A 27,038-nucleotide genomic window follows, 5' to 3' on the forward strand; every position below is an offset into this window, starting at 1 on the left:
CCCTGGTTGGCAATCCCAGCTTTTCCAGGCACTTAGCTGTGTGGCCCTGGGCAACTGGCTTCACCCTGAGACTGTTTTGCACACTTGCTCAGTAGCTTCAGTCGTGTCTGACTCTGTGTGACCCACTAGACTAGCCTGCCAGGCTCCTCTGTCCCTGGGATTCTTCAGGCAAGAATACTAGAATGGTTTGCCATGCCCTCCTCCAGGGGATCTTCCCGACCCAGGGATCGAACCCATGTCTCCTGCATCTCCTGTGTCGCAGGCAGGTTCTTTACTGCTGAGCCACTGGGGAAGCCCTGGAGACTCCTCCTCTGTGAAATGGGATAATCACACCCACTTTACGATTGCCATCAGAAGGCAACCACATTGTTCACACAGTTGGCACTGGACACATGTTTGTTCCATCTAAAACATTCAAGCATTTTTTCTAAACTCCCGTCTCCCAAACAATCCTCATTCAGCATATAAATGTCAGCTCCACAAGGCCATGGATTTTTGTTCCTTTTGTACACTGCTGTATCTTCAGCCTCCAGAACAGTGCCTGGTATCTATTAGGTAACATGCGTGCATATGTGCTAAGTCGCTTCAGTCGTGTCTGACTCTTTGCGACCCTGTGGTCTGTAGCTCACCAGTTTCCTCTGTCCATGGGATTTTCCAGGCAGGAATACTGGAGTGAGATGCTATACCCTCCTCCAGGGGATCTTCCTGACCCAAGGATCGAACCCATGTCTCCTGCAGCTCCCAAACTGTACGTGCATTCTTTACTGCTGAGCCACCAAGAACGCACGTTAGGCAATATGCTGCTGCTGCTGCTGCTAAGTTGCTTCAGTTGTGTCCGACTCTGTGCGACCCCATAGACAGCAGCCCACCAGGCTGCCCCGTCCCTGGGATTCTCCAGGCAAGAACACTGGAGTGGGTTGCCATTTCCTTCTCCAATGCATGAAAATGAAAAATGAAGGTGAAGCTGCTCAGTCATGTCCGACTCTTAGTGACCCCGTGGACAGCAGCCCACCAGGCTCCTCTGTCCAAGGGATTTTCCAGGCAAAAGTACTGGAGTGGGGTGCCATTGCCTTCTCTGGTTAGGTAATATACATCTTATTAAATACCTGTTGACTGACTAAGATGTCCTAAAACTTTGTGAAGTAGGCAAGAGTAATAAGACCCTCCTTCCACAAAATCCCAAAGGGAGAGACTTCCCTGGTGGTTCAGTGGTTAAGACTCTGTGCTCAAATGCGGAGGGCCTGGGTTCAATCCCTGGTCAAGGAACTAGATCCCACAGGCTGCAACGAAAGATCCAGCCTGCTGCAATGAAGATCGAAGATCCTGTGAGCCACAACTAAAACCAGTGCACCCAGATAAATAAATATTTTTTAAAAATTCCAAAGGGAGTGGCTTTCCCCAGGGCTGGTCAGCAGGGACACCAGGCCTCGGGGCTGGGAGCTGGTGTCCCGTGGGTCTCTGAATGTGTGGGGCAGGGATGACAGAGCGCGGTGTGTGCGAGCCTCAGCAGGCCTGCAAGGATGGGGGACACTGGTAGAGACGCCCGGCTTCCCTCCCAGCACACCAAGCACCTCTGTCTGTAGCCTCCTCCGAGCCCAGCTGCGGGTCTGCTCCTAAAGAACCTCTGCCTCTCCCAGGCAGGAGAAGGTACGCACGCTTCCCTGACGCTTACAAGTTCCCAGGGCAGACAGGCCCTGCGGGGCTCACCCTCAACTAACTGAGCCAGTCCATTACTCTGAGATGCTCTGGAGAGGAAGAGAAGCAGCGAGCCTCCCGGGCCCAGGCAGAGACGTGAGAGCAGGGGCAGTGGGCAACCACGCTGCCTCCTCTGTCTGGGTGCAGGGGCACCCGTGTGAGCTGGGATCAGACACTCCTAACTGAGGCCGTCGTACCGCGCCCAGCCCCTCCCAGGTGTGCTGTGGGGCTCAACTCGTTCAGTCCAGGGGGCCAGAGTTTCTCTGGCTCCTGGGAATCCTCTCCTCTCTCCAGGTGAAAACCCAGCACCGTGATCAATCTTTTAAAAGCTTCTCATTCACCATGAGGGTGTGAGTGAGAGCAGCCCGACCTAGAGGAATTTGGTTGCGCAGAGACAAATCCTCAAGTCACGGAATATTCAAGGACAGAGCAGGGGGACTGCAGAAGGCAGGAAAAGAGCCTTCATCCCCCTACTGGAGGGCTAGATTCGTTCTGATCTGGATGCTATTTCCTCAGACTCCAGTTCTGCTCAGCTGGGTTGCTTGGGTTTGGCCTTAAGTGGACTGGAAATACAGCAAAGTCAGAGGGACCCCAAACTAGGGGAACCCCAAATCACAGGGCCAGACCAGAGGTGACTTCTGGAGAAGAGAAAAGACCTTCTCCTTGCTCAGGAAAGTTACAGAATCTGTGGTCCTCCATTACCCCATCTGTGAAATGGGCACCTCACTAGTAACACCTTCAAGGGTTATTGTGAAATTTAAACTCATAAAATAAGATACTGTATTTCAACCAATTAGGACACCATTTGGCCCGTGTCCTAAAGACTCAGTATATCTGAAAAAGATTAACTGGCTTCCACCCCCATCATCCCAAGAAAACTAACCTTTCTCAGCACATCCCTTGTTCTCACCCCCGACCCTCTTTATTACAAGAGCAGCTGATACTTCTGTTTGAACCCTCTTCTCATCTCTCCCGTGGGTATGACTGCCCGCCCCTGGACCCCTCTTTTCTCTCTGACATCCCCTCTTCTTTCTCCTGTTCCTGATCTGTGCCTTTCCCCTGGGGCCTTGGGCACCTCTGCCAGCCCCTTCCTGGGGACCCCCAGATCCTGTTCTCCTCTCCCCTGAGTAGAACCCCACTGTCCCTGTCCCACAGCCACATACCCTGGCTCCCTGTCACACTTCCCATTTCCATCAGTGGTGCCATCCCTCATCCTCCAAGCTCCAAACCCTGATAACCTCTTTGTCTCTTTCACTCCCACATCCAGGTAGATGTCAGGCCTTTGGAGTCTTCCTTCGACCTCCAGACTCAAAGCAGACCTGCCTCAGCCTGTAGGCAAAGCTCTCCGAGAGCTGTTCTCCAATCCCACCACACTTCACCCCATGTCTTGACCATTTGTCAGCAGAGTGCTGGAGTTTAAGAACACAGATTCTTGGGGAGGGAGGTGGGAGGGGGGTTCAGGATTGGGAACACATGTAAATCAATGGCTGATTCATGTCAGTGTATGGCAAAAACCACTACAATACTGTAAAGTAATTAGCCTCCAACTAATAAAAATAAATGGGAAAAAAAAAAGTCCTTTTGCAGAAGTGGAAAAAGTAAAATAAAAGTTCTATAATTTAAAAAAATAAAATAAAATCAGTAAAAAGAGGAAAAAAAAAAAAAAAGAACACAGATTCTAGAGTCAGCCTGCTGGGGTCCAGCTCCTGGTACGACCCCTGACTGGCAGTAAGACCACTGGCTGGCAGTAAGACCCCGGGTGAATTACTTAACCTCGCTGGGCCTCAGTCTCCTTACCAGTGAGATGTGGGTGGTATTTGTACCTTTTTCAGAAGAGGTTACTAATTGTTGGGAGGATTAAATTAGTTCACATATATCAATTACCTCGAAAGTGTTATAGGAGCCTTTGCTGCTATGATTATGACCCGTCTGTCTCCCACCCTGGCCTGGGAACAACCTCAGAAGGAGGCTTGGGTCTGATAGCTCAGTGTATCCATGGCACCCAAGACGGTGCCCGGTATCTGGCTGGCTTAGAAGACAGGGCTCCTGGATTAAAGCCGATGCGTCCGTGAGGCTGGAAGAGGTGCCCTGGAAGGCGTGGAAAGGGGCCTTGCTTTCCTGCACAAGATCCACCCTCTCCTGCCCAGTGGGGCCTCCTAAATTCTAGCAGCTCCTGAGTGGCTGTTGGGTATGTAGGTGTCCCTAGGGCTCAGCAGGCCAGGATGACATTCACACCCCTGTCCGTCACACCAGTCAGTCTGTTCCTGGCTTTGGAGTAGGGCCCAAGCTGCGTGGCCATCTCGGGGGGTGGGGTGGGGGGGAGCCAGTCCAGGACTCAGCATGGGATGGGGGGATGGAAGCCCACCTGGACTTTCCTCGTGACCGGCACCTCCCCATCACCCCTCACCTCCTCCCATGACTAAAGAGTGAACCCAGGCCTCTAAGCCAGGCTGTCCTCCTGGCTGACCCTGACAAGACTGGATTCTGAGGCCCCTAGGAGTCCTTTCTCGGGATGCAGGGCTGTGGGGGGTCAGCTGGAACCCCCCAAAACCTCTAGGCAGTGGGCTCAGAAATCCCAATTCCTTCTACACCCCTGAGACTTGAGCTGCCACATCCTTCCATCCCCAACCTTGAATGTCCCCCTCCTTTCCTCTCTATCCCAACCATTTTTCCTACAGCCCTAGTCCCCAGGAACTGACCCCTCCTCAACCTTCCAACCTCCCGTGAGCCTCCTTTAGACCCTATCGCTTCAACCCCCCCCAATTCCCCACCACCCTAGAAGGCCCAGGACTTGGCCAGACACAGGAGTTTGTTTGACTGAAATGCCTCTTTTTGTTTCCAGCCTCATCTTGCCCAGCTATTTAGCTATTTCAAATACATGTGTGCAAGGGGCTTTCCAGGCGGTCCAGGGGTTAAGACTCCATGATTCCACTGCAGAGGGTGTAGGTTCGATCCCTGGTCAGGGAACTAAGATCCCACATGTCACGCAGGGCGGCCAAAATAATAAAACCAAAATAAAATACATGTGTGCACATGTGTGCTCCTTGTGGCCAGGCTATCATCCCCCTGAAAATGGACATGTGGCTGCTGCTGCTGTTAGTCGCTAAGTCATGCCTGACTCTTTTGCAACCCCACGGACTGTAGCCCGCCAGGCTCCTCTGTCCATGGGAGTTCCCAGGCAAGAATACTGGAGTGTGCTGCCAGTTCCTTCTACAGGAATCTCCCTGACCCAAGGATCAAACCTGCCTCTTCTGCTTGGCAGGAGGATTCTTTACCACTGAGCCACCTGGGAAGCCGGAAATGTGGCTACATTCCCTTGAATGCCACACAGCTGCCCAGCACAGAGTAGGTGCTCCATGACCACCTGCAGAATAAATTGTGGCGGTTTTGTCCCAGCCGAGAGGCAGGAAAAAGAAGCTGCTTCATCTCCTGGATCAGCAGCCTTAGAGGGAGGGAGACAGGGGCGCCTGGGGGCCAACCATCTGCTCACTCCTGTCCCCTCACCCAGGGACAGGCACATACCCTGGCAGTAGCCACTGGGAACAAAATACTGGGGAACCCACACCAATGCCACCAGTCGGGGTGCCCTGACGTGTTTGTTCTGACAGCCGAGTGTTCCTGGGCAGCCCTTACCAAGGAGCCCCTACCAGTTTGCCCACCAGCTCTAGCAATCACCAGGAAACCAGGCTGGGTTCTTGGAACTAAACACGGACCAATTCCATGTTACAGCTCCATCCCACAAACCCCTCTCCCCCACCCGCTGCACTTACCACAATTTGTAATTATACGTTTCTTTGTGTGATTATTGGATTAATGTCTGCCTCCCCCACTAGCAATGTAAACTCCGAGAGGTTGGGTGAAGGGTGAAGACTGTGTGTTCTGTTTTCCTGCTGACTTCCCAGCATCTAACGCAGTGCCTGTCACATGGCAGGGAGTCAATAAACATTTGTGGATGAAATGCTGAATGGTGTTTTATGCATTGTTGTTAGTCGCTAAGTCATGTCTGACTCTCTTGCAACCCCAAACACTGTAGCTCGCCAGGCTCCCCTGTCTTTGAGAATTCCCAGGCAAGAATACTGGAGTGGGTTGCCATTTCCTTCTCCAGGGGATCTTCCCGACCCAGGGATCAAATCTGTGTCTCCTGCATTGGCAGGTGGATACTTTACCGCTGAGCCACCAGGGAAGCATTTTATGCAAGAAAGAAAGAAAGACAGCACTAAGTCATGTCTGACTCTTGCGATCCCATGAACTCTAGCCCGCCAGGCTCCTCTGCCCATGGGATTCTCCAGGCAAGAATACTGGAGTGGGTTGCCATTTTCTTCTCCAGGGGAGATTCCCGACCCAGAAGTTGAACCCAGGTCTCCAAACCAGAGCCTTATTATATAGCTTGTATCATGTGAGCTTCATAGCAGCCCTACAAGGTAGGTGGATGTTTAAATACCCAATTTACAGATGAAGAAACTGAGGCTCAGACAGGCCAGAGTCTGCCCAGGTTGACAGTGTCTTTTCGTCACAGAGCCAGGATTGGAAAGTAGGTATCTGGCATCCACACTCAGCAATCTGCACTCAAACAGTGAGGACGTGTATTATGAGTAGGCTTTGAAGGATCAAAAAAAAAAAAATCCCACAAGCTCTTTGCACTGCATCCTAACCCCCACTTATGGCAACTTGTCTGGCAGAGCATGTCCTAGGATCCTGACTCCCCAGAGACCCTCAGACAGGAGTTGGGACTGGTGGGGACCAGGCCACCTCTGCCTGCAATTAGACCTGCCATCTGGGGCACAGTGAAAAGATCAGCCACTGAGCTCCAGGCCCGGTGCCCCAACACCCTGGCTTCCCAGAAATCCCTGGTACCTTCCAGCCCCCACCCCCAGCCTGGGAGGGCTTCCACCAATGGGAACTCAGATTGGGAGGAAAGAGGCGGGGCGTGGGGAGGGAAGGGCTGTGAAGAGATGAAAGCAGATGCCCAGGGAGGCAGAGGGACTCCCAGGCCCACCCTGCGCAGGGCCAGCAGCATGCAGCTCCAGGAGGTCTGCTCCTACCGATGGGCTGGCCCTCATCCACGTGACTGTGCGTCCCGCACCTGGGCTTGGGGAGAGGGACATTTTCTCATCTCACCGATCATAGTCCCCGTTGCAGAGGGCTCTCACGGGAATGGAGAAAGTTTGCCAGACTGGATTTAGGGTGTTCTTCATGACCTCCGTCTTGTGGCAGATGGTGAACCTGGAAGAGGAGAGAAGGAAGGCCATTAGTCCTGACACCAGAGGGGCTGGCGGGCTCATCTTGGCAGTTGCCACACAGTAGAAAGAATGGCTCCGTGAGGTGATGAGCTGCCCATCACTAGCAGCATCCAAGCAGAAGTTAGCCATCTCTTGAAAACGCTGCAAAGAGGATTCCTGCACCAGGCAGGAGTGTCAGGAGATGTGGTTCTGGCCCCTGCTGCTCTCTGGGTGACCTTGAACAAGCCTGTCCCCCTCTGGGCCTCTGTTTCCTCACCTGTGATCCCAGGGAGTTGGCCACTATCAGACTTTCTTTATCTGAAACCCATGGAAGGATCTGGGGGTGGGCTTTAGGAACCTGTGAACCCTTGGAATCATCGGTGGAACTGGGTGTCTGAGGTTCACGTGCCTTGCTGTCCCCTGCCTGGACGACTCTCACCCAGATTCCCATGTTCCTGGCTCACCTGATCGCTTCCTTCAGGTGTTTGCTCAAATGTCATCTCTGTGACGTAAGTACCTGCCCAGAGCACCATCATCTAAAATTTATAGCCCCCTAGTCCCCTGATTTTGACAGCTCCTAGTCCCCTTCTATGGAGAAGGCAATGGCACCCCACTCCAGTACTCTTGCCTGGGAAATCCCATGGACAGAGGAGCCTGGTAGGCTGCAGTCCATGGGGTCTCGAAGAGTCAGACATGACTGAGCACTTCACTTTCACTTTTCACTTTCATGCATTGGAGAAGGAAATGGCAACCCACTCCAGTATTCTTGCCTGGGGAGTCCCAGGGACGGGAGCCTGGTGGGCTGCTGTCTATGGGTTCGCACAGAGTCGGACATGACTGATGGACTCAGCAGCAGCAGCAGCAGTCCCTTTCTATATACTATTTTCATCCCATCTGTCACCATTTGACATTTGACAGGGTCTTTCTCATTTCTTTTACAGTCTGAAACCAAAATGTAAGCTCCATAAGGTCAAGGCTTTGTCTTCTTTGTTCCCTGGTATAACTCTAGCTCTCAGAAGCGCACCTGGCCCTTAGTCAGGCGTTCATGTAATATTTTTTTGGAATGAACTAACAAATAAATGTATTTCTCAGAGGAGAGTTTCCATAGCTTTCACTGGCATTTCAAGCCAGTGAAATTAAAGCCCATGGCTGAGATGATCTCTAAGACCCTCTCGGTTCTTCTAGTCTGAATCCAGGAGCTTGCTTTGCAAACTGAAAGTGCAGAACAGGCTTCATCCCAGCTGGGTGCCCATCCAGCGCCCGGCCCACTCCCCACTCCATGCCTGAGGGGGCTCTGCCCTGGAAGCCCCCGTGGAGGGGCAGCCGGGAGCCCGAGTGGAGCTTGGGGGGGTCTGTGCCCCTGAGAGTCCCCAGCACCCACCCCAGCTACCTCCCGGCTTGGAAAGGTCACCGGGGAAGGTGCCTGGGCCCCGCCCTTAAGCACACAGCCCTGTGCCACTTCTTCTCTGGCAACTTTCAAGTCAAAATGTCATTCCTGTCACCACAGCTCAGCATTTTTCTTCTGTGTTCCTTCTCGCCCACCCGCTGGAGTGTGAGGTTCATGTGGGAGACCTCCCCACACCCCGGAGCTGGAGATGAGAGGGATGGGGACCGGGAGGAGGGGCCACCGCTGCCCGCGGCTGGGGCAGCAGGTCGGGCAGGAAGAGGAGCCTGGCTGGGGTGCGGCGGGATGAGGGGAGTGGCCAGAAGGGAGACGCTGGAGCAGCAACTGGTGGGCTGGGCGAGGCGGGGGAGGTTCACACCCCGCAAAAACCCTCACTTCCCACCTGAACAGACACCAGACCTACTGTGGACCCTCTCGGCCTCCTCACCTCTTCGGAACCCCTGCCTTCTCGAGCTCCCGCCCAGGCCGGCCAAACTGCCTGAGCAAGTCGGCTACGCTCTTAAGCCTCCCGCCCTCCCTATATGTCTTTCTTCCTGCGCCCTGTGTGGTCTGCTTTCCGCTTCAGATTCCTGCCTGAAACCACTTTCTTTAGGCTCCCCCAACCTCCCCCCTTCCATCGCTAAATCCACAGGTCCCTGATCCCCCGATGTACTTGCCGCGGGGGTGGGGGGATGAGGCCCTGGGGCGGAAGTGGTCCCCGCAGTCATCTCCCAGCTCAGTTCAATTCATTTCAACACACAGGATCCCTAGGTGGGGTGCGGGGGTGGGCGGTGAGAACTAACAGCCTCAGACAGATGCGAGTTGGGGTCCCAGCGCCGCTGCCTCCAGCTTTGCAGCCCCAGGAAAGTGACTGAGCTCCCCCCAAAGAACCGTAACGAATGCCGCCAGGCCCTGCTCTAATAACCCGAATTAACTCATTTAATCCTCACGGCTTCCTTGGGAGGGAAGTGTTAGGATTTTCCCCATCGCCAAGAAACTGAACCGCAGAGGGTAGCACGCCACTGCCCAGAATGGCAGCCACCAGCCACACGTGGCTATTTACATTAAATTAACTGAAATGAAATTTAAAAAAAAAATCAGTTTCTCAGCCGCTCTAGTCCCTTTCAAGGGGCTCAGTAGCTATACATAGTGGCGACCATACGGGATAGTGAGATACAGAACATTTCCACCATCCCAGAAAGTTCCATCAGCTCAGACTCTCGCCTAAAGTTACACAGCTGATGACTGGCAGCCGCTGGCCGAGCCTGGCTGTCCGTCACCACATTCCTGCTCCCAGACGAGTGATTCTGATTGAAGAAGACATGTATGTACAGGGCCGGGAGCACAGGGGGTGCTCCGTGGATGTTTCCTGCCCTTTTCCCTCCTGGGATGGCAGGCGTGACATTTCACTCCCTCTGGATCAGTTTCTCCAGCTGCCCTGGGTTGCCCCCACTCCCCCACCCCCAGAGAGACCCAGCCCCTGCTTCCAGCGGAACCCGCGCTCAAATAACCCCCCATCGCCGGCCCCATCTGACCAACTCCTCTGCTGTTTTCAACACTCTGGGTTCCCCGCAGTTCCTCTACCGGGCGGGGCTGTGGCTGCAGCCCCCACCCCAGTTCTGCCAGGCCAGGCCTTGCACCGGCCGCTCGCCCCATCCTCCCCTCCCGCCTCCGCCCCTGCCGGTCTCCACGGCGCAGCTCGCCGGTCTCAGCACCTCCCACCTGCTCACCGTGTCAGTCACGAGTCCCTCCCAGCCCCCGCCCCCTCCCCATCCATCCTACACACCGCGCTGCCGGATTAATCACGGGCAAACACCCTGCAACACACCCCCCGCCTGCTCCGCAGCCCGAGCCCCTCCCCGCTGCCGGCCAGCCGGCCCTCCCCTCTGAGACGAGCCCTGGCGCGGCCCCACCCGAGGGGAGCCGCGTGGACATTTCCATGGGCGCCCAGTTCCTCCCTCCCTCAAGTCAAGTCAAAGTCAACAAGGATTATTTAAAGAAATTCTGCTAGGAGTCCTCTGGTGAGACAAAGAATCCTTTTGTTATGCAAATGATCGTACCAAATTTCCCTTGTTTTGTACGTTCAGGTTTAAAAATCCGTTTTTCCCTTGAAGTGAAACACCTCCTCTCTGCTGCTGCCCTGCCCCCCAACACACACCCACCCACCCAGAATTTCAGACTCTAGGGGCCTTAGCAAGGCCTCCCTGCCCTCTGCTCAGGGCCCACTAGTTCTGCACACACATTTTCTCTAGACTGTTATTCTTCCCTGAGCCTCCCCTCCCCTCACAACCCCCAACCCTCATGGGCCCATTTTCTTTCTCTCCTTCAAAACCTGCTCCCCAGTTCCCCTCTCCAGCAGCGCTTCTCTAATTAACCTCCCTGGCCCCATAGCTTCCTCATTCTGCAGAATCCCAGCCGTAAGTGGCCACAGCCTCCCAGAGCTATGATGCTTAAAGAGACCGTGGAGACCGCCTCGTCCAACCAGATCATTTCACTGATGAGAAAACAGGCCCAGAGAGGGGGCACGCTTGCCTGGGGTCACACAGCCGGTTGGTGGAGAGGACTCAGGTCCCCAGACCCTCAACCTAGAATCTGTGCCTCTGTGTGCATCGCTGACCTACATTGGCTAACGAGTCATGTGTCTTTCCATCACACATGGGTGGCTTCCAGATGAAGGAGAGGAGAGAAGGAGATCTTGGTTTCAAAGATGGGAGGGAGTTTGAATGAAGCCTGTGGCAGAGTGTTGGGGCCAGGTGGGGAGATGGGTGCAGATTTGCCATGCTGAGGAGGAAGAAGTGGGGGGACATATGTCGTGGGGTGTCAGAGGGCTGTGGATGGGTGAAGACTAGGTTTAGAGATGGGGACTGATCGATGTTGAAGAAGGAGTGGACTGTCAGAGGGATCCCGAGTTCTCGCTTGTTTTTGCCTCCATCTCTGACATGCTCAGCACTTGCCATCACTAAGACCCTCAGAATGTCACTGAGGGCTTGCCATCTGTCCCCCACCAGTCCCATCTGTGCAGCCAGGAGCCCCTGGAGCTCCTGGGGCCCCTTGATGTCTACCCAGAGCAGGGGCCCCAGGGCAGCCCGAGGGGGAGATGGCCCAAGCCAGCCGGCCCAGCAAGTCATCACCGTTTAGCCCCCCCACCCAACCCATGCCCCTGGAAGTGGGGGGTGAAGTGTTGCTGGAGAACTCACGTTCCATCCTCGTTGCTTCTGTAGAACACCAAGAAGGGGTCAGACTTCCCAAAGAAATCCTTCTTGTCCAGCTTGTTGGCACAGAATTGCATTGTGGCGACGTCCTGGTGGGGAGGAAGGAGAACAGGGCTGTGAGGCCTGGGGATTCCAGGCACCAAGCCAGTTAGAAAGGACAGCAGCAGTTCGCATTTGCCTGGCACAAGGTGCCAGGCCCTGAGCTCACACTTTCGAGGGTCTCGTTTTGTCTTCAGACAGCCCTAGCCAGCAGGTGTGGCGGAGCAGCTGGGCCATGGAGCCGGCTGCCGCAGTTAGAGTCCTGGCTCCGCCACTTTGCTGCTGTGTGACCAGATGAGGAGGTGACCTCTCGGAGCCTCAGTTTCCCCTCTGTGACATGGGGCTGATTACAGTGCACAGTGCAGAGGGCTGTGGTGAGTGCTGAAGGAGAGCACACTGCAGGCACGTCACCCACCCGGTCAAGGCTCACACACGTGGTCTCATCACTGTTGTACCGAGTGAAATGACTAACCTGAGCCACTCTGAGCTTGGCCACCCAGCCCCAGAGCCCTCACGGTCCACATCACCTCATTACCTCACAGGATTGCGTGGTTCCTGAGTTTAAGCATGCCTTCCACATGCACTGATGCACACAAGACCCACCTAATTCTGAGGCGGATACAGCTAGACCGTGACCCCCGCTCCCTCATCTTACAGCTCAGAGCAGGGAGCGACCCCCACAAGTTTACCAAACAGGTCCCCGGGTTTCTGACTCCTCTGATGAGTTAACGGCCCTGGCCAACCCAACCCTCAGCCCAAGAGCACGTGGCAGGTACCCAGGCCCCGTGAGGATCCTGGGCGCCTCCTCTCACGGCTCCGGGCCCCTTGGCTCACTGTGGCCAACAGATGCCCCTGCATCCTCCTCTTTGCCCATCCCCGTGGGCTCTTTAGCCTGAAAGCTCTGCATCCCAACAAGTCAGCTGCCAAGTGGTCAGAGTTTAGGGTTCTGGTGATGGTCCCTGGGGCCTGGGCTGTGCTCAAGTGCTGGGCCTGTCGGGAAATACCCACTCTCTCATGTTGCCCGTTTCTTCTCAGTGGGGAAGAGGGTCTCTGGAGATCAGTCCCACAGCCCAGTGAGGACCAGAGCGGTGGCAGAGATGAAGATGCCAGCTCTCACAGCTCAAAGGACTTGGTCAAAGCTTGGGGTGGGGGACTTCCTTGGTAGTCCAGTGGTTAAGAATCCACCTGCCAATGCAGGGGACATGGGTTCAATCCCTGGTCCAGGAAGATCCCATATGCCATGGGGTAACTAAGCCCCGTGCGCCATACCTACTGAGCCCATGCACCCTAGAGCCCATGCTCCACAACAGCAGAAGCCACTGCAATGAGAAGCCTGCCCACTGCAACTGGAGAGTAGTCCCCACTCTCCCCAACTAGAGAAAGCCCAGAGCAACCCACACCCAACATAGTCATGAATAAATAAATTTGTAAAAAAAGAAAAAAAGCTTGGGACGGTGGATACGGTATGTTGGTTAAGAACATGGTCTCTGGAACCAGGCTGCCTGCTTCCACTCCATCCCTTACTAGCTGTGTGATCTAGCTCAAGTTACGCTGTCTGGGCTCAGTCTCCTCATCTGTAAAATGGGGGTGCAGGAAAGACCACCTTGTAGGCTTGTCGGAGGATGACATGAGTTAACTGAGGACAATGTTGAGGAGAATACAGCACACACGAGTACTGTGTGTGTGTGAGTTATGATGATCGGATATTTCTCCCCTCTCCCTCCCCGCCCCTGTCTGCGTGTGGCTCTTGTCTCTGCCCCAAGTCCACCTCTACCAGCTCACAAGCCTTCCCTCAAGGGCATCTGACCACAGCAAACAGAGTTCCACCCACTAGCTTATTCATTCATTCATTCATTCCACAAACATCTATTAGTTTCCATCTGTGTGGGCCAGCCCTTGGCTCAGTGCTTTACAGACTTAGCATATTTAGCCCTCAGAATCATCCCTTTCATAATAATCCTCATTTTACAAATAAGGACGCTGGAGGTTGCAGAAGCTAGGTAACCTGCCCAATATCAACAGCTGGCAACTAGCAGAGCAGAAATTCAACACGTATGAAGGCAACATGATTTCAGAGTCATGCCTCTTCCAGCACAGAGCAGGCCCCTTCCTGAGGCCTGCTTCCCTAATCTTTAGAATCACCGATTTCTTTTGACTCAGGGCAGGGCTGGGCTCTAGTTAGCCTGGGCTGAAGGGTCCCCTGAAGAGAGGCCCTGGGGGCAGTGCCCAGGCACAGCACCCAGCATCCAGAGGCGCCCAGGTAATGGAAGCTGTTATCATGTCCCTCAGCACTGACCACCTGAGAGGGACACGGGGACAGGACTGGGGGCTTCCAAGGCTTAGAAACTCTGAGAACCTGAGAGCCTCCTGAGAAATGAGGACTTCAGACCTGGAATAGAGAATGGCTGACTTATTGAGCACTTACTCGATGCCAGGTGCTGTGTTGAGCCCTCTTTACACACATATATGAAGTAACTCCTCTAGTCTCCCCATTTTACAGATGAGGAAACTGAGACTTTTAGAGGTCGTTCAAGATGACACAGTGGTGGTAATGAAGGCACTTAGCCTTCAGGGCTGTCCCTCACACCCTCCCAGAAATATCTTTAGCCTTCTAAGGGAGCAAAGATGGGCACAATAAAGGGCAGAAATGGTATGGACCTAACAGAAGCAGAAGATATTAAGAAGAGGTGGCAAGAATACACAGAAGAACTATACAAAAAAGATCTTCATGACCCAGATAATCACGATGATGTGATCACTCACCTAGAGCCAGACATCCTGGAATGCGAAGTCAAGTGGACCTTAGGAAGCATCTCTACGAGCAAAGCTAGTGGAGGTGTTGGAATTCCAGTTGAGCTAAATCCTAATCCTAAAAGGTGATGCTGTGAAAGTGCTGCACTCAATATGCCAGCAAATTTGGAAAACTCAGCAGTGGCCACGGGACTGGAAAAGGCCAATTTTCATTCCAATCCCAAAGAAAGGCAATGCCAAGGAATGTTCAAACTACCGCATAATTGCACTTATCTCACATGCTAATAAGTAAAAGGCAGAGGAACCAGAGATCAAATTGCCAACATCCCTTGGATCATAAAAAAGCAAGAGACTTCCAGAAAAACATCTACTTCTGTTTTATTGACTATACCAAAGCCTTTGACTATGTGGATAAAAACAAACTGGAAAATTCTTCAAAAATGGGAATACCAGACTGCCTGACCTGCTTCCTGAGAAATCTGTATGCAAGTCAAGAAGCAATAGTTAGAACCGGACACGGAACAACAGACTGGTTCCAAATTGGGAAAGTATTGTCATCCTGCTTATTTAACTTGTACACAGAGTACATCATGTGAAATGCCAGGCTGGATGAAGCACAAGCTGAATCAAGATTGCCAGGAGAAATATCAATAACCTCAGATATACCACCTTTATGGCAGAAAGTGGAGAACTAAAGAGCCTCTTGATGAAAGTGAAAGAGGAGAGTGAAAAGGCTGGCTTAATACTTAACATTCAAAAAACTAAGATTGGGGCATCTGGTCCCATCACTTCATGGCAAATAGATGGGGAAACAATGGAAACAGTGACAGACTTTATTTTGGGGAGCTCCAAAATCTCTGCAGATGGTGACTGCAGCCATGAAATTAAAAGATGCTTGTCCCTTGGAAGAAAAGCTATGACCAACCTAGACAGCATATTAAAAAGTTGAGACATTACTTTGCCGACAAAGTTCTGTCTAGTCAAAGCTATGATTTTTCCAGTAGTCATGTATGGGTGTGGGAGCTAGACTATAAAGAAAGCTGAGCACTGAAGAATTGATGCTTTTGAACTGTGGTGTTAGAGAAGACTCTTGAGAGTCCCTTGGACTGCAAGGAGATCAAACCAATCCATCCTAAAGAAGATCAGTCCTGAATATTCATTGGAAGGATTGATGCTGAAGCTGAAACTCCAATACTTTGGCCACCTAATGTGAAGAACTGGTTCATTTGAAAAGACCCTGATGCTGGGAAAGATTGAGGGCAGGAGAAGGGGAGGACAGAGGATGAGATGGTTGGATAGCATCAACAACTTGATGGCCATGAGTTTGAGCAAGCTCTGGGAGTTGGTGATGGACAGAGAAGCCTGGCATGCTGCAGTCCATGGGGTCACAAAGAGTCAGACACAACTGAGTGACTGAACTGAAGTTCACTTCTAACAGTTATTAGCTCTATCCAGGAGAAATTTCCAATCGCATCTCATGCTGGATGGGGGAGGGGGCACCTAAATGCTTTCCTGGGGAGCTCCAACCCAAGGCCTAGGAAAAGGAGGCAGCATAGGACCTGGTGGGCTCCCCTCACCCCCCTGCACTGTACACTGGCTGTATAATTTGTGAGACCCAGTGCCAAGGGAAAAGGTGAGGTCCTTTTTTCAAAGAGTATTAAGAGATTTCAAGACTGTGACAGCAGAGCATTAAGCCAAGAGTAGGTCTTGTGTGGCTGAACAGATCATGCATGCATGCTAAGTCACTTCAGTCCTGTCCAACTCTTTACAACCCTATGGACTGTAGCCCACCAGGCTCCTCTGTCCATGGGATTCTCCAGGCAAGAATATTGGAGTAGATTGCCATGTTCTCCTCCAGGGAATCTTCCCGACCCCGGGATCAAACCCATGTCTCTTACGTCTTCTGCATTGAGAGGTGGGTTTTTTACAACACCGCCACCTGGGAAGCCCCAGTGAACAGATCACATGCCCATCAAGTGGTTCCTGGCTCCTCCCCCTGGATGGAACCATTAGTAATATCAGAAAAGAGAGGACCATACTCTGCTGAGGAGGAGCCCCACCAAGGTACACAGAGCTCTGAGTTCTAGCGAATCCCAGCAATTCTTCAAGCCCTCTTCCTGCTTCTTCATCTAAAAGGCGATGTGGTGGACAGGATGACCACCACTGTCCTTTAAAGCTGGACAGCTTAGGTTTTGGTGCCAATGCCACAGGGACAATATGAGGTGGCATCTGGGGAAGGCTGGTGCTCAGGGGACAGTCTGGGAATCCAGGGTCCCTCCAGCCTCCCTAGGACATAGCTTGGTGGTTATCACTGTGACCTCTCCCACAGCTGGAGGTCACCTGTGTGACACCCTCACCTGAATGAACACAGATGAGCTACACATGACAATCAATACGGGCTGACTATAAAATACATATGTGTGTTTTAGTTACTCAGTTGTGTCTGACTCTTTGCAACCTGATGAACTGCAGCCCACGAGGTTCCACTGTCCATGGAATTCTCCATGCAAGAACACAGGAATGGGTTGCCATTCCCTTCTCCAGGGGATCTTCCCGACTCAGAGTTCGAACTCAGGTCTCCTGCATTGCTGGCAGATTCTTTACTGCCTGAGCCACCAGGGAAGCCCAATAAAATGCATACATATATTTAAAACAACCAAAACAGATGCCACAAAAGCCAGAGGAACAGGCTTTTATTTTTCCTGCCTAGGAAACCCCATGGGGGGCCCTGCGAGATCAGGAAGGGGAGTAGAAATATCAGAAAAATATTAATGCAGAACTTAACAGACCACAACTTCCAGGATCATTTAGGGCTCCACTGGGAGGGCCATGGTCCCAGCACAGCGCCTGACAAAGAAAACAGCACAAAGGAGCCACGGCACCTGACTAGACCCCCACCCCACCCCCGCCATTTGCCAGCTGAGCTGCGTGGGGCAAGCAATTCCATCTAAGTCTTGGTATTCTCCTCTGGAAAAATGGAGACTTCTCCTTGAGACTGTTTGGAAGACCAAGGGAGACAATACATGTTAAGTACCAGTCCACAGAGCCTAGCATAGGACAGCTAAAAGAATCAGAGCCACAGCAGAAAATAACACAGCATTGTAAAGCCACTACATCTAATTCAAATTTGAGGGGCTGCCCTAGTGGTGAAGAATCCCCCTGCCAAAGTGGGAGACACAGGTTCAATCCCTGATCCGGGAAGATCCCACGTACTGTGGAGTAACTAAGCTTATGTGCCACAGCTATTGAGCCTGTGCTCTAGAATCCGGAAACCACAACTCCTGAAGCCCACACACCCTAGAGCCCGTGCTCCAAGAGAAGCCACGGCAATGAGAGGCCTGCACACCCCAACTAGAGAGTAGACCCTGCTCGCCACAACTAGAGACAAGTCCATGCACAGCCAAAAATAAATGAATAAATAAAATTTTAAAAAATTAAATAAATAAAAGAATTGAAGCCAACACTTTCTGAGTGCCATTTACTCTTAGGCTGACCCACATGAAATTGCCAGTGTCCAGCTAGTGTTTATAATAAATACAATGGTTATTCCTATTTTTAAAGCTGAGGAAACTGAGGCACAGAGAGGTTAATGCTCTTTCCTGAAGCCACAAAGCTTAATAAGAGAAGCTCGGATTGAAACCAGACAGTCTGGCTCTCAAGATTAATAACTGAGATTTCAAATGATGACCCCGAATCATCAAGATAAGTTTAATTATGTTCTGCAGAATCAGTTTGAGAAGTCAGAGAAGTGTGAAATCCATTTTAGAAGTCTCCTCTGTGCAAGCTAGTCAAAAAAAAAAAAAGGATAAAAGATTGGCTCTGAAATTCATCTAACTGGAAAAATCCATCAGTGAACCACACCTCGTTCCCCTACCGCACCCCCACAGCAAATATGTGTGAGACGTTGATACAGGTTTATTTGGTTGTTCAACTTGATCTGTCCTCCCTAACACCATCTAGACCCAGTAACATTTGCCAAAAGCCCATTATGATAAACAGTATGGGGCCATTCAAATCCATGGGCATAAGACAGAACTTCAGAAACTTTCTAGGCTGTAACCAAGGCACCCTTCCTCCCTAAAGGGTGCGCAGCCCATGGGGAGCCCTTGAGACAAGGAACTTGGAGCTGCTGAAGGTCTTACTTTTGAAGGTGGTGTGGGATATGGGTTGTTGGGCTTCCCTGGTAGCTCAGACAGTAAAGACTCTGCCTGCAACGCAGGAGACTCAGGTTCAGTCCCTGGATTGGAAAGATCCCCTGGAGAAGGGAATGGCTACCCACTCCAGCATTCTTGCCTGGAGAATCCACGGACAGAGGAGCCTGGTGGCCTACAGTCCACGGAATTGTAAAGAGTCAGACACGACTGACTAGCACTTTCACGCTTTCACGTGGTTTATGGTAATAGTCGTATTTACTATGCTTTGACTACTCCTCTTAAATAAGGGTTAATAAATGAACCAGCCCTTGATATACATGTGACTCCAGAAGAGGCAATAAAATGTACTGGGCAAGCAGGATTAGGGAGCAGCAAAATCTGGCCAAGGGTCAAAGATCCTGCGGTTTGACATTCTCAGTCAGAGAGAGGGGGGCTCCCTGAGCACATAAAATGCCTTTCCCAAACCAGAAGCATCTCTGGAATCAACTGCACGGATGGTAAAACAGCTCCAGCAATATATAATTTTCTGCAATTTCTGCCTTTTCACCCCATCTTTTTAAAAAACATATTAAGTTCTTCTCTAACAGCAGGATTGCTTCAATTTGCATCTTTCCGCATGTTAATCAGGCTGCTGGGGAGACCAGAGCGCAAACAGCCTTTCTCTCTGGGGTGGTGGCCTGGCCCACTCTAACATGGTAGCCCTCCCTGACCTAGGAGAGGGCCTTGTAGGCCAGACGTCAGTGGGTGGGCTGAAGGCTGGGAGAGGGTAGCCACAGCCAGGAGGGGAGAATGGAAGGTTACTCTGGTTGAGTCTTGCTGGCAGCTCCCAGGGTGAGAGCCAGGATAAGACCAGTGCAAAATTTAAGCACTCCAAAAATCTCAGTAATCAAAATAAAGATTTTAATGCGATATTAAAAAAAAAAAAAAACCAAACCCAATGCAAAAAAAAATCCATGATATCTAAAATATAAAAAATCTATTTTATATAAAATAAAGCCATTTACAAATGAAGAAACTGAGGCACAGAAAGGTCAAGCAGCTTGCCCAGGGTCACAGAGATAGTAAGCAACGACATTTGGTCTGGATCCAGAGCCCAGGTTCTTAATCGCTTTGCCCTACTGCTCACATTCTGTACCCTAAGAAACACTTTTAAATAGATGTGGAACATAGTGACATTTATGGTCTTCTCCTTAATATTTGCAATATTTCCCAAATTTCCTGGAATTAGTGCACTGTCTTTTTTATTCAGAAAAATGAAGACACTGAAAAGAAAGAAACTGTAAGGGAAAAGAATCTGAAAAAAGAATGAATATATGTAAATGTATCACTGAATTGCTGTGATGGCAACCCACTCCAGTATTCTTGCCTGGAGAATTCCATGGACAGAGGAGCCTGGCGGGCTACAGTCCAAGGGGTTGCAGAGTTGTACGTGACTGAGCATGCATACACACACATATACACCCGAAACTAACACAACATTGCAAATCAACTATATCCCAGTATAAACTAAAAATTAAATTTAAATAGGTAAGAAAATGAATCATTATCCACAACTCTGAGACGTAGCACTCCCACAGGGGTGGACACGACTCAGAGTTGGGGGTGATTCTGTGACCAGTGACCTCTGGAAGGGCTCTTGCATTTACAGAGGAGCCCAGCCCCAGAGCCCCTGCTTGCCTGGGTAAGCCTGCAGAAGCAGGAGACCTGGGTATAGGCATCAGGGATGGTGGTGAAGACTCCATAGGCTACAGTTTATTCTCATGCAGACGGCGAGTATTCAAGCTGGTCTAGGAGCTGGGCCTGTCTCTAAACATCGACTGAATAACCCCATTGAGGTCAAGCTGGTTTTTCTCTGCTGTCTTAATGACTGGCTTCTCAAGCAAGCCAATCAGTTGTGTATCTGTTGATGTGGTCATTCACAGGCGAAGAATTGCAGATTGACCATTTTTCCTCCCACTCATTGAGCCTGTGTGTCTAGGATACTAACCAAACTCCATCAACTAAAGTTCAAAGAAAAATGGAACAAGTCAGCTATGAGGATGTTCAAGGTATTAATTATATTGTTTTCCTTTAACAGAATAGATTTAATAAATTATGGCCCATCCATACAACAGAGAATTGATACATAGCTATTAAATATGTCTTCTAAGAATAATGATATGGGAAAATAAATCTGGATATCATATTCTACTAATTATAAGAAAAAGCTATATATTTGGACACACAGAAAAAAGCCTTGGAGGAAAGGCTTCAAAATGTCAACAGTGATTATCTCTTGGTGATGAATCTAGTCTTTGTATTTTCAACAGTCGGGAACATGTTATTTTTTCAGCATCAGGAAAAATGTTTTTGTTTTGTTTTCTTTCACTCTGCTTGTTGTTCTTGTTGTTAACGAGAAAGATGATTTCTAAGACCAAAATATTGCAAACTAACTTTTTAAAAGTGTGATGTCTGGGACTTGTCTGGTGGTACGGTGGATCGGAATCTGCCTGCCAATGCAGAGGACATGGGTTTGATTCCTGGTCCGGGAAGATCCCACAGGCCATGGAGCAATGAAGTCCATGTCCCACAACTACTGACTTGAATGCCTAACTACTAACTAAAGCCCACATGCCATAGAGCCTGTACTTTGCAACAAGAGAAGCACCGCAATGAGAAGCTGGCGCACTGCAACTAGAGTAGCCCCTGCAAGAAGAGAAAGTCCACCCACAGCAACGAAGACCAAGTGCAACCAAAAATAAATAAGTACCTGCTCTTCCTTTAAAAAAATAAAAAATAAAAGGGTGACATCTGAATGCTGATTATTCACCATGCAGGACACATAGCTGTACTGACCACACACACACACACACACACACACACACACACAATCTTTCCCAAAGATCAACCTGCATATTTTGGGTCTCAGGAAACCTTCACCACTTCCCCCACTTCACCTTACCTCTTTCTTCCTATCTTTCTCCCTCCTTCTCCTGGAATCTTCCCAAGACTCCCATATGGAGACACTGGGCTCTCTGAAGTTTGTCTTCAGAACAACACGAGTTCTGACTTTATCAGGGTTCAAAGCTAAGCTCCCCATCCACAAAGTCCCACACCATCTGGCCCCCACATTCACCCACACCCTTGCCTCTCTGATGTCACTCACTATTGTTTTCCTGCTCCTTCCTTTACAAGAGCTTTGGTATTCTTTGTCTGGACTGATCTTCCTCTAGGTTGTTGCAAGGGCTCATTGCCTCACCTGTATGTATTTTGGCATATTATGTGGTATGTCCAAGAATTTTCCTCCAGGATAGTAAAGAGTGCTGTAAAATATTTGTCATAAAAAAGAGGCAGTGGGTCTGACAGGAGTGATGACCCTGCTGTACAGTGATTGCTGGCTGGCAATTTCTGTCTTTCATACAAAATTGAAAACTTTGGGAGGGCATGAACTGAGCCAAAGCATATTTAATGAAATGAAAGGAGTGAAAACATGAGCAGGCGTTGTTGTTGTTCAGTTGCTCAGTCGTGTCCTCCTCTTTGTGACCCCACGGACTGCAGCACACCAGTCTATCCTGTCCTTCACCATCTCCCGGAGCTGGCTCAAATACATGTCCATTGAGTTGGTGATGCCATCCAACCATCTCATCCTCTGTCGTCCCCTTCTCCTCCTGCCCCCAATCTTTCCCAGCATCAGGGTTTTTTCTAATGAGTTAGCTCTTCGCATCACGTGACCAAAGTATTGGAGCTTAAGTTTCAGCACCAGTCCTTCTAATGACTATTCAGGATTGATTTCCTTTAGGATTGACTGGTTTGATCTCCTTGCAGTCCAAGGGACTCTCAAGAGTCTTCTCCAACACCACAGCTCAAAACTATTAATTCTTTGGTGTTCAGCCTTCTTTATGGTCCACTTCTCACATCCATACCTGACTACTGGAAAAACTATAGCTTTGACTATATAGACCTTTGTCGGCAAAGTAATGTCTCTGCTTTTTAATATGCTGTCTAGGTTGGTCATAGCATTTCTTCCAAGGAGCAAACGTCTTTTAATTTCATGGCTGCAGTTACCATCTGCAGTGAGTCTGGAGCCCAAGAAAATAAAGTCTGTCACTGTTTCCATTGTTTCCCCATCTATTTGCCAGGCTGCTGATACCTAGAAGGGGATGGGAAGGGAGCTACCAGGTGAAGCTTTGACTTCCTTGACGGGTGAGAGGTGAGTCACATTCTTGCCAGTGTGTGCAGGGACCTGACTGGATGGCCTTGAGAATGTGCATCTGGTCAGGGACTCCTGGCTCCAGAGCGAGGCTGTCTGACTGCCTGGCAGGCCTAGGGGCAGCTAGGGGTCTGGGAAGGGGAAGCCTAGGAGCTATTTACCACCCACACCCACAACACCCTCCTGCCTCTCTCTAGAAGTCCAGCCACTCATCAGGCCTACTAAAGGCTACTGGCCTGACAAAGCCCATAGCTGTTCCATGTGCCATGAAGGTTCAGAACTTCAGTGGGTGAGGGAAACACTCCCAGACCCCAAGCTTGGGTTAGAATCCTGCAGTCTTAGGCAGGCCACTCCAACTTCTCTGCATCTAAACACTGGGTCACTCACACCTACCCAGCCCTGAGTCCCACGAAGGTGAAAGGGTTAGTTGTTCAGTTGTGATCCCTTGGACTGTAGCCTGCCAGGCTCCTTTGTCCATGGGATTTTCCAGGCAAGAATACTGAAGTGGGTTGCCATGCCCTTCTCCAGGGGATCGTCCAGACCCAGGGATAGAACCCCTGTCTCTTGCATTGCAGGCAGATTCTTTACTGTCTAAGCCATCAGAGAAGCCCCCTGAGTCCCATGGTGAATGATCAAATAGATTGTCAACATGAGAATCTTAATCAACTGTGAGGACTATGCAAATATTGGTCAGTATTACATGCAATAATCACTGTTTTACTGCTGACCATAATGAATTCTTTGGTGATTCGGAGGCCCTTCAGGAGATTAAGCTCAGCCTTGTCAACATCAGGTATCACCAAATAATATCTGGGGTCAAATTCTGATTGTTGGGACTTTCTTGGTATTTAAATTCTCGATGAGAAGGGCTTTTCTATAACCCATCAAAGCATGCTGGTGACCCTCTGGAGTCAACTCTAATCCTTCTCTGGTCCCTGCCCGCCCACACCATCCCCATGGGTGAAGGGAGGGTTTGTCTGCTCCAGGAGAATATATTCATTTGAGCAGGAAGCCCAGCTCTGGTGAAAAACCTTCTCTCAGACTCCACCCTCTTCCTTTGATCCTCCTACTGAATGCTGGGATGACAGAAGCAAAGCCGATCAGATGTAATTATTTTAATTCAGCCAGATGCTGGGAATTAGTCTCTTTTTCCTTGCAAGTATTCTAGGGAAAGACAGAACTCAGCCAAAGATGCCCCCAAAGAAAAGGAGCTGACAATCTCAAGAGGAAGGAGGGAGCCCACCACCCCCATTTGCTCTGAAACTGCATAAATCAAAGAAGCTGCTGCCATCCGTGGATGCAGGGGGGGAAGGCGGAGTGGGGGAGGAGGAGAGCCTAAACACACACTGTTTACCAATCCCGGAAAACTAGACCAATAGCAGCACCCAGCACCGTCTAGAGCTTTAAATTTCCAAAGCACTTTAGTTTGTATTACTTTGTCTAATTATAAACCAGGGAGGAAGCCACCTACTGAGTTAGAAGCCTGAGGGCAAACTGGATTTAGGCTTCAGGGAATTCAGGTTCAGTCTTCCCCAGACACCCACTAGGAGGAGAGCCCCTTGGGCACAGTTGCCTTCACAATCTCCTTTAATCTTCACAGCAAGTCTATCAGCCCCAGCATACAGGTGGAGAAACTGAGGTTCAGGAAGCTTGAATAGCAGCTCTAGTCTACATATCGGCTATGTTCTCGCCCTTGTTCTCTCCCTGAAACTCCAATACTCAGGCCACCTGATGCGAAGGACTGACTCATTGGAAAAGCCCCTGATGCTGGGCAAGATTGAAGGCTGGAGGAGAAGGGGATGACGGAGGATGAGATGGTTGGATGGCACCACTGACTCGATGGACATGAGTTTGAGCAGGCTCCGGGAGTTGGTGATGGACAGGGAACCCTGGTCTGCTGCAGTCCATGGGGTCACAAAGAGTCAGACACGACTGAGCGACTGAACTGACTCTCTCCCTTGTGGGGACTCCAATAGTGCCCAGATCGCCAGCATATACAGGTGTAGCAGTTTTACCCACATGCCCTAAACATTTGGTTTGGGCTTCCTGTTCATTCATTTACAGATTCACTGAACAGCCTCTGGGATCACCTACTGCACGCCCCGCCCTCTGCTGGGTGTACCTGGCTTAGTCCCGGGGTCAAGGTCCACCAGACCCACCGAGGTAAACAGACAAACAGAAAGCAGATAGAGCAACTGTGTTTGAGCTGATTTAGTCATTGCTGTACTTCCCAAAGAATATAAATTCTGTGTCTTATTCTCCAAGTGGAAGCCCCTGAATGCAGAGTTTGGGACACTATAGCCTTGTGATTAAAGATCCTGGCTACCCCCCAGCTACCCCCCAGTTGTCCCTACCTCCTGCTTCTCTGCAGTCCCACAGAAGAAGCAAAACCAAGGGCTGCGTAGGACTGCAGACTCTGGCTTCCCAACATACACACACACACACACACACACACACACACACACACACACACACACACACACACACCAACCACATGCTTTCACCCCCTCAGCCCCATGTAGGGGCATCACCCTACTCCAGAGTTAAAAGTGAAAAATGACAACTAAATGCCAAGCGCCCAGCCTCCCAGACTGAAAAGGCCTCTCCGCTGCCAGTGTTGGTGCCAAGGCAGTCTTGGCTCAAGGACAAGCAAGCGTGGCCGTGACGGGGAGTGGACCAGGGCTCCCAGCCCAGCTCAGCGGCTGACCGTGGGCGAGCTTTTTCCTTTCTCTGTGCCTCAGTCAGCTCAGCTCTGAAAAGGGGAGACATCTTCCAGCTCCAAAGCCGTGGACTCCTGTGACAGCCAAGGCAGACTGAAGAGCCCCGCCCTCCCCCAGTGCCTCCAAGGACGCCCTGTGGTCCCAGGGTCCCAGGGGGCCAGCCTGCCCTCCATCACTGCCCCATCCCCACCCCATCCCCAGCCACTCACCCTGCAGTTGCTGAGCTCCTCAGCGGACAGGATGATGGTGCCACATTTCTTCCCTGGGACACCGCTGAGAGAGGAGAAGATAAGAGAATGGAAAGTCAGACAAAGACAGAGCCACAAGCCTGAGCTCTCCCTGAATCAGCCCTCTTCATCCTCCCCTCGCCTCCCCACCACCATCCAGCAGATCTGCTCTGAAGCCCCTAAGAAGACAGAGTCTCCTGTGACCTAGGGCACTGCTTCCTGGGCCAGGCTCCCAGGCCTGGAGTTGCCCCACCCCCTGCTCCCCAAGAGCCCACCAAGAAGGGTACTGTCTGCATTGAAAGTCCTAGAAAAGCATCCAGACTCACCCGGAGGCTTCCAGACCAGTGGTTCTCAAACTTTCCATCCAGAGACCACTTCTGTGGGCAAAAGACCTCGTGGGCTAGCCACCCCACCTTGCACCCAGCTGACCCCCAGAGTCCCGGCACATCCCAGCCCTGAGCCACTCTGATCCATCGGAGGAAGGAGAGCAGTAAGAGGCAGTGAAACAGGAGGAAGGGTGTACTCTGGGTGGCAGCTTGCCAGGCTGTCTCCCATGGCTCCCTCCCCTGCAACTTCTTGGCTGGGGTCTCTCTGGGGGAGAGAGATCTCGGCCAACCCTGAGGCTCCTCTAGGAGGTAGGCAGCCAGGATGTGAAGTTGGCCCCCCTCCCCCAGAGAATCCTCTCTAGGGGAGCAAGTTCCCAGGGTGGGGTTCTACCATGATCTCTTCCTTTGGTCAGGAGGGACCCCACCCCACCCAGGTACCAGCCCACCCCACTCCGATGTTTGGGACTAACCCCAGCTGGGGGGAGGTCCCAGGACAGCCAGGCCCCTGGGAGGGAGAAGAAAATGGCAGCTGTCCAGTAGTTGTGTGACTTTGGGCTCATTACTGCACCTCTCTGAGTCTCAGTTTCCGAGCCCATAAAATGGGTGTGACTGTAGCATCCATTTTACAAAATGATATGCACACACACCGTGCCTGACACGGAGGAGGCCCTCAAGAGCACCATTTCTCTCCCCGCCTGGCTCCTTTTACAACTCTGCAAAGCTGATGAAATGCAGCCCACACTCGAGCCAGCCTCAGGGCCACAACATGCTGGCTGCGGAACACATTTCGGAGAACGACTGATGGAGCTCTCTCCAGTGCCAGCTCTCGAAGGGAGAGATTCTCAAACAGAGGAGGCAGGGGAGGCAGGGGAGCTGGCCCTCTGCAGGGGGCTGATGAGATAGCCCGGATCCCTCCAGATGCGGCGGCCAGAGCAGGGCTGCAGCTGGAGTGGCCTCTGCTCCAGCCAGGTGGCCCGCCTGTCCCCCCTAGGCTTGGGCAGCCAGCTGAGTAACCCAAAGCCCCGCCACCCCCATCCAGCCCTGCCTGCTGGTAAAGATTGATCTGTTTGACCAGGGAGATAGAATGCTCACACCAGCCTCCTCTGTCCAATGTTTCTCCAT

General features: G+C 51.2%; 1 protein-coding gene across 2 annotated transcripts in view; it reads right to left on the reverse strand.

The window, feature by feature from the left end:
- CPNE5 (copine 5) overlaps positions 1 to 27,038 on the reverse strand; it is a 101,713-nt gene that overhangs the window by 26,664 nt on the left and 48,011 nt on the right. Inside the window, exons 8-11 of one of the 2 annotated variants that reach the window (XM_065912371.1) lie at positions 25,917 to 25,967; positions 25,573 to 25,636; positions 11,496 to 11,599; positions 6,814 to 6,918 (exon numbers count right to left, since the gene is read on the reverse strand). In XM_065912371.1, coding sequence (XP_065768443.1) covers positions 6,814 to 6,918; positions 11,496 to 11,599; positions 25,573 to 25,636; positions 25,917 to 25,967 — 324 coding nt within the window. The remainder of the gene's footprint in view (positions 1 to 6,813; positions 6,919 to 11,495; positions 11,600 to 25,572; positions 25,637 to 25,916; positions 25,968 to 27,038) is intronic. The other variant, XM_065912372.1, reaches the window with a different exon arrangement.

The sequence above is a fragment of the Muntiacus reevesi genome, chromosome 20 (genome assembly GCF_963930625.1).
Source record: "Muntiacus reevesi chromosome 20, mMunRee1.1, whole genome shotgun sequence".
Taxonomy (NCBI): Eukaryota; Metazoa; Chordata; class Mammalia; order Artiodactyla; family Cervidae; genus Muntiacus; species Muntiacus reevesi.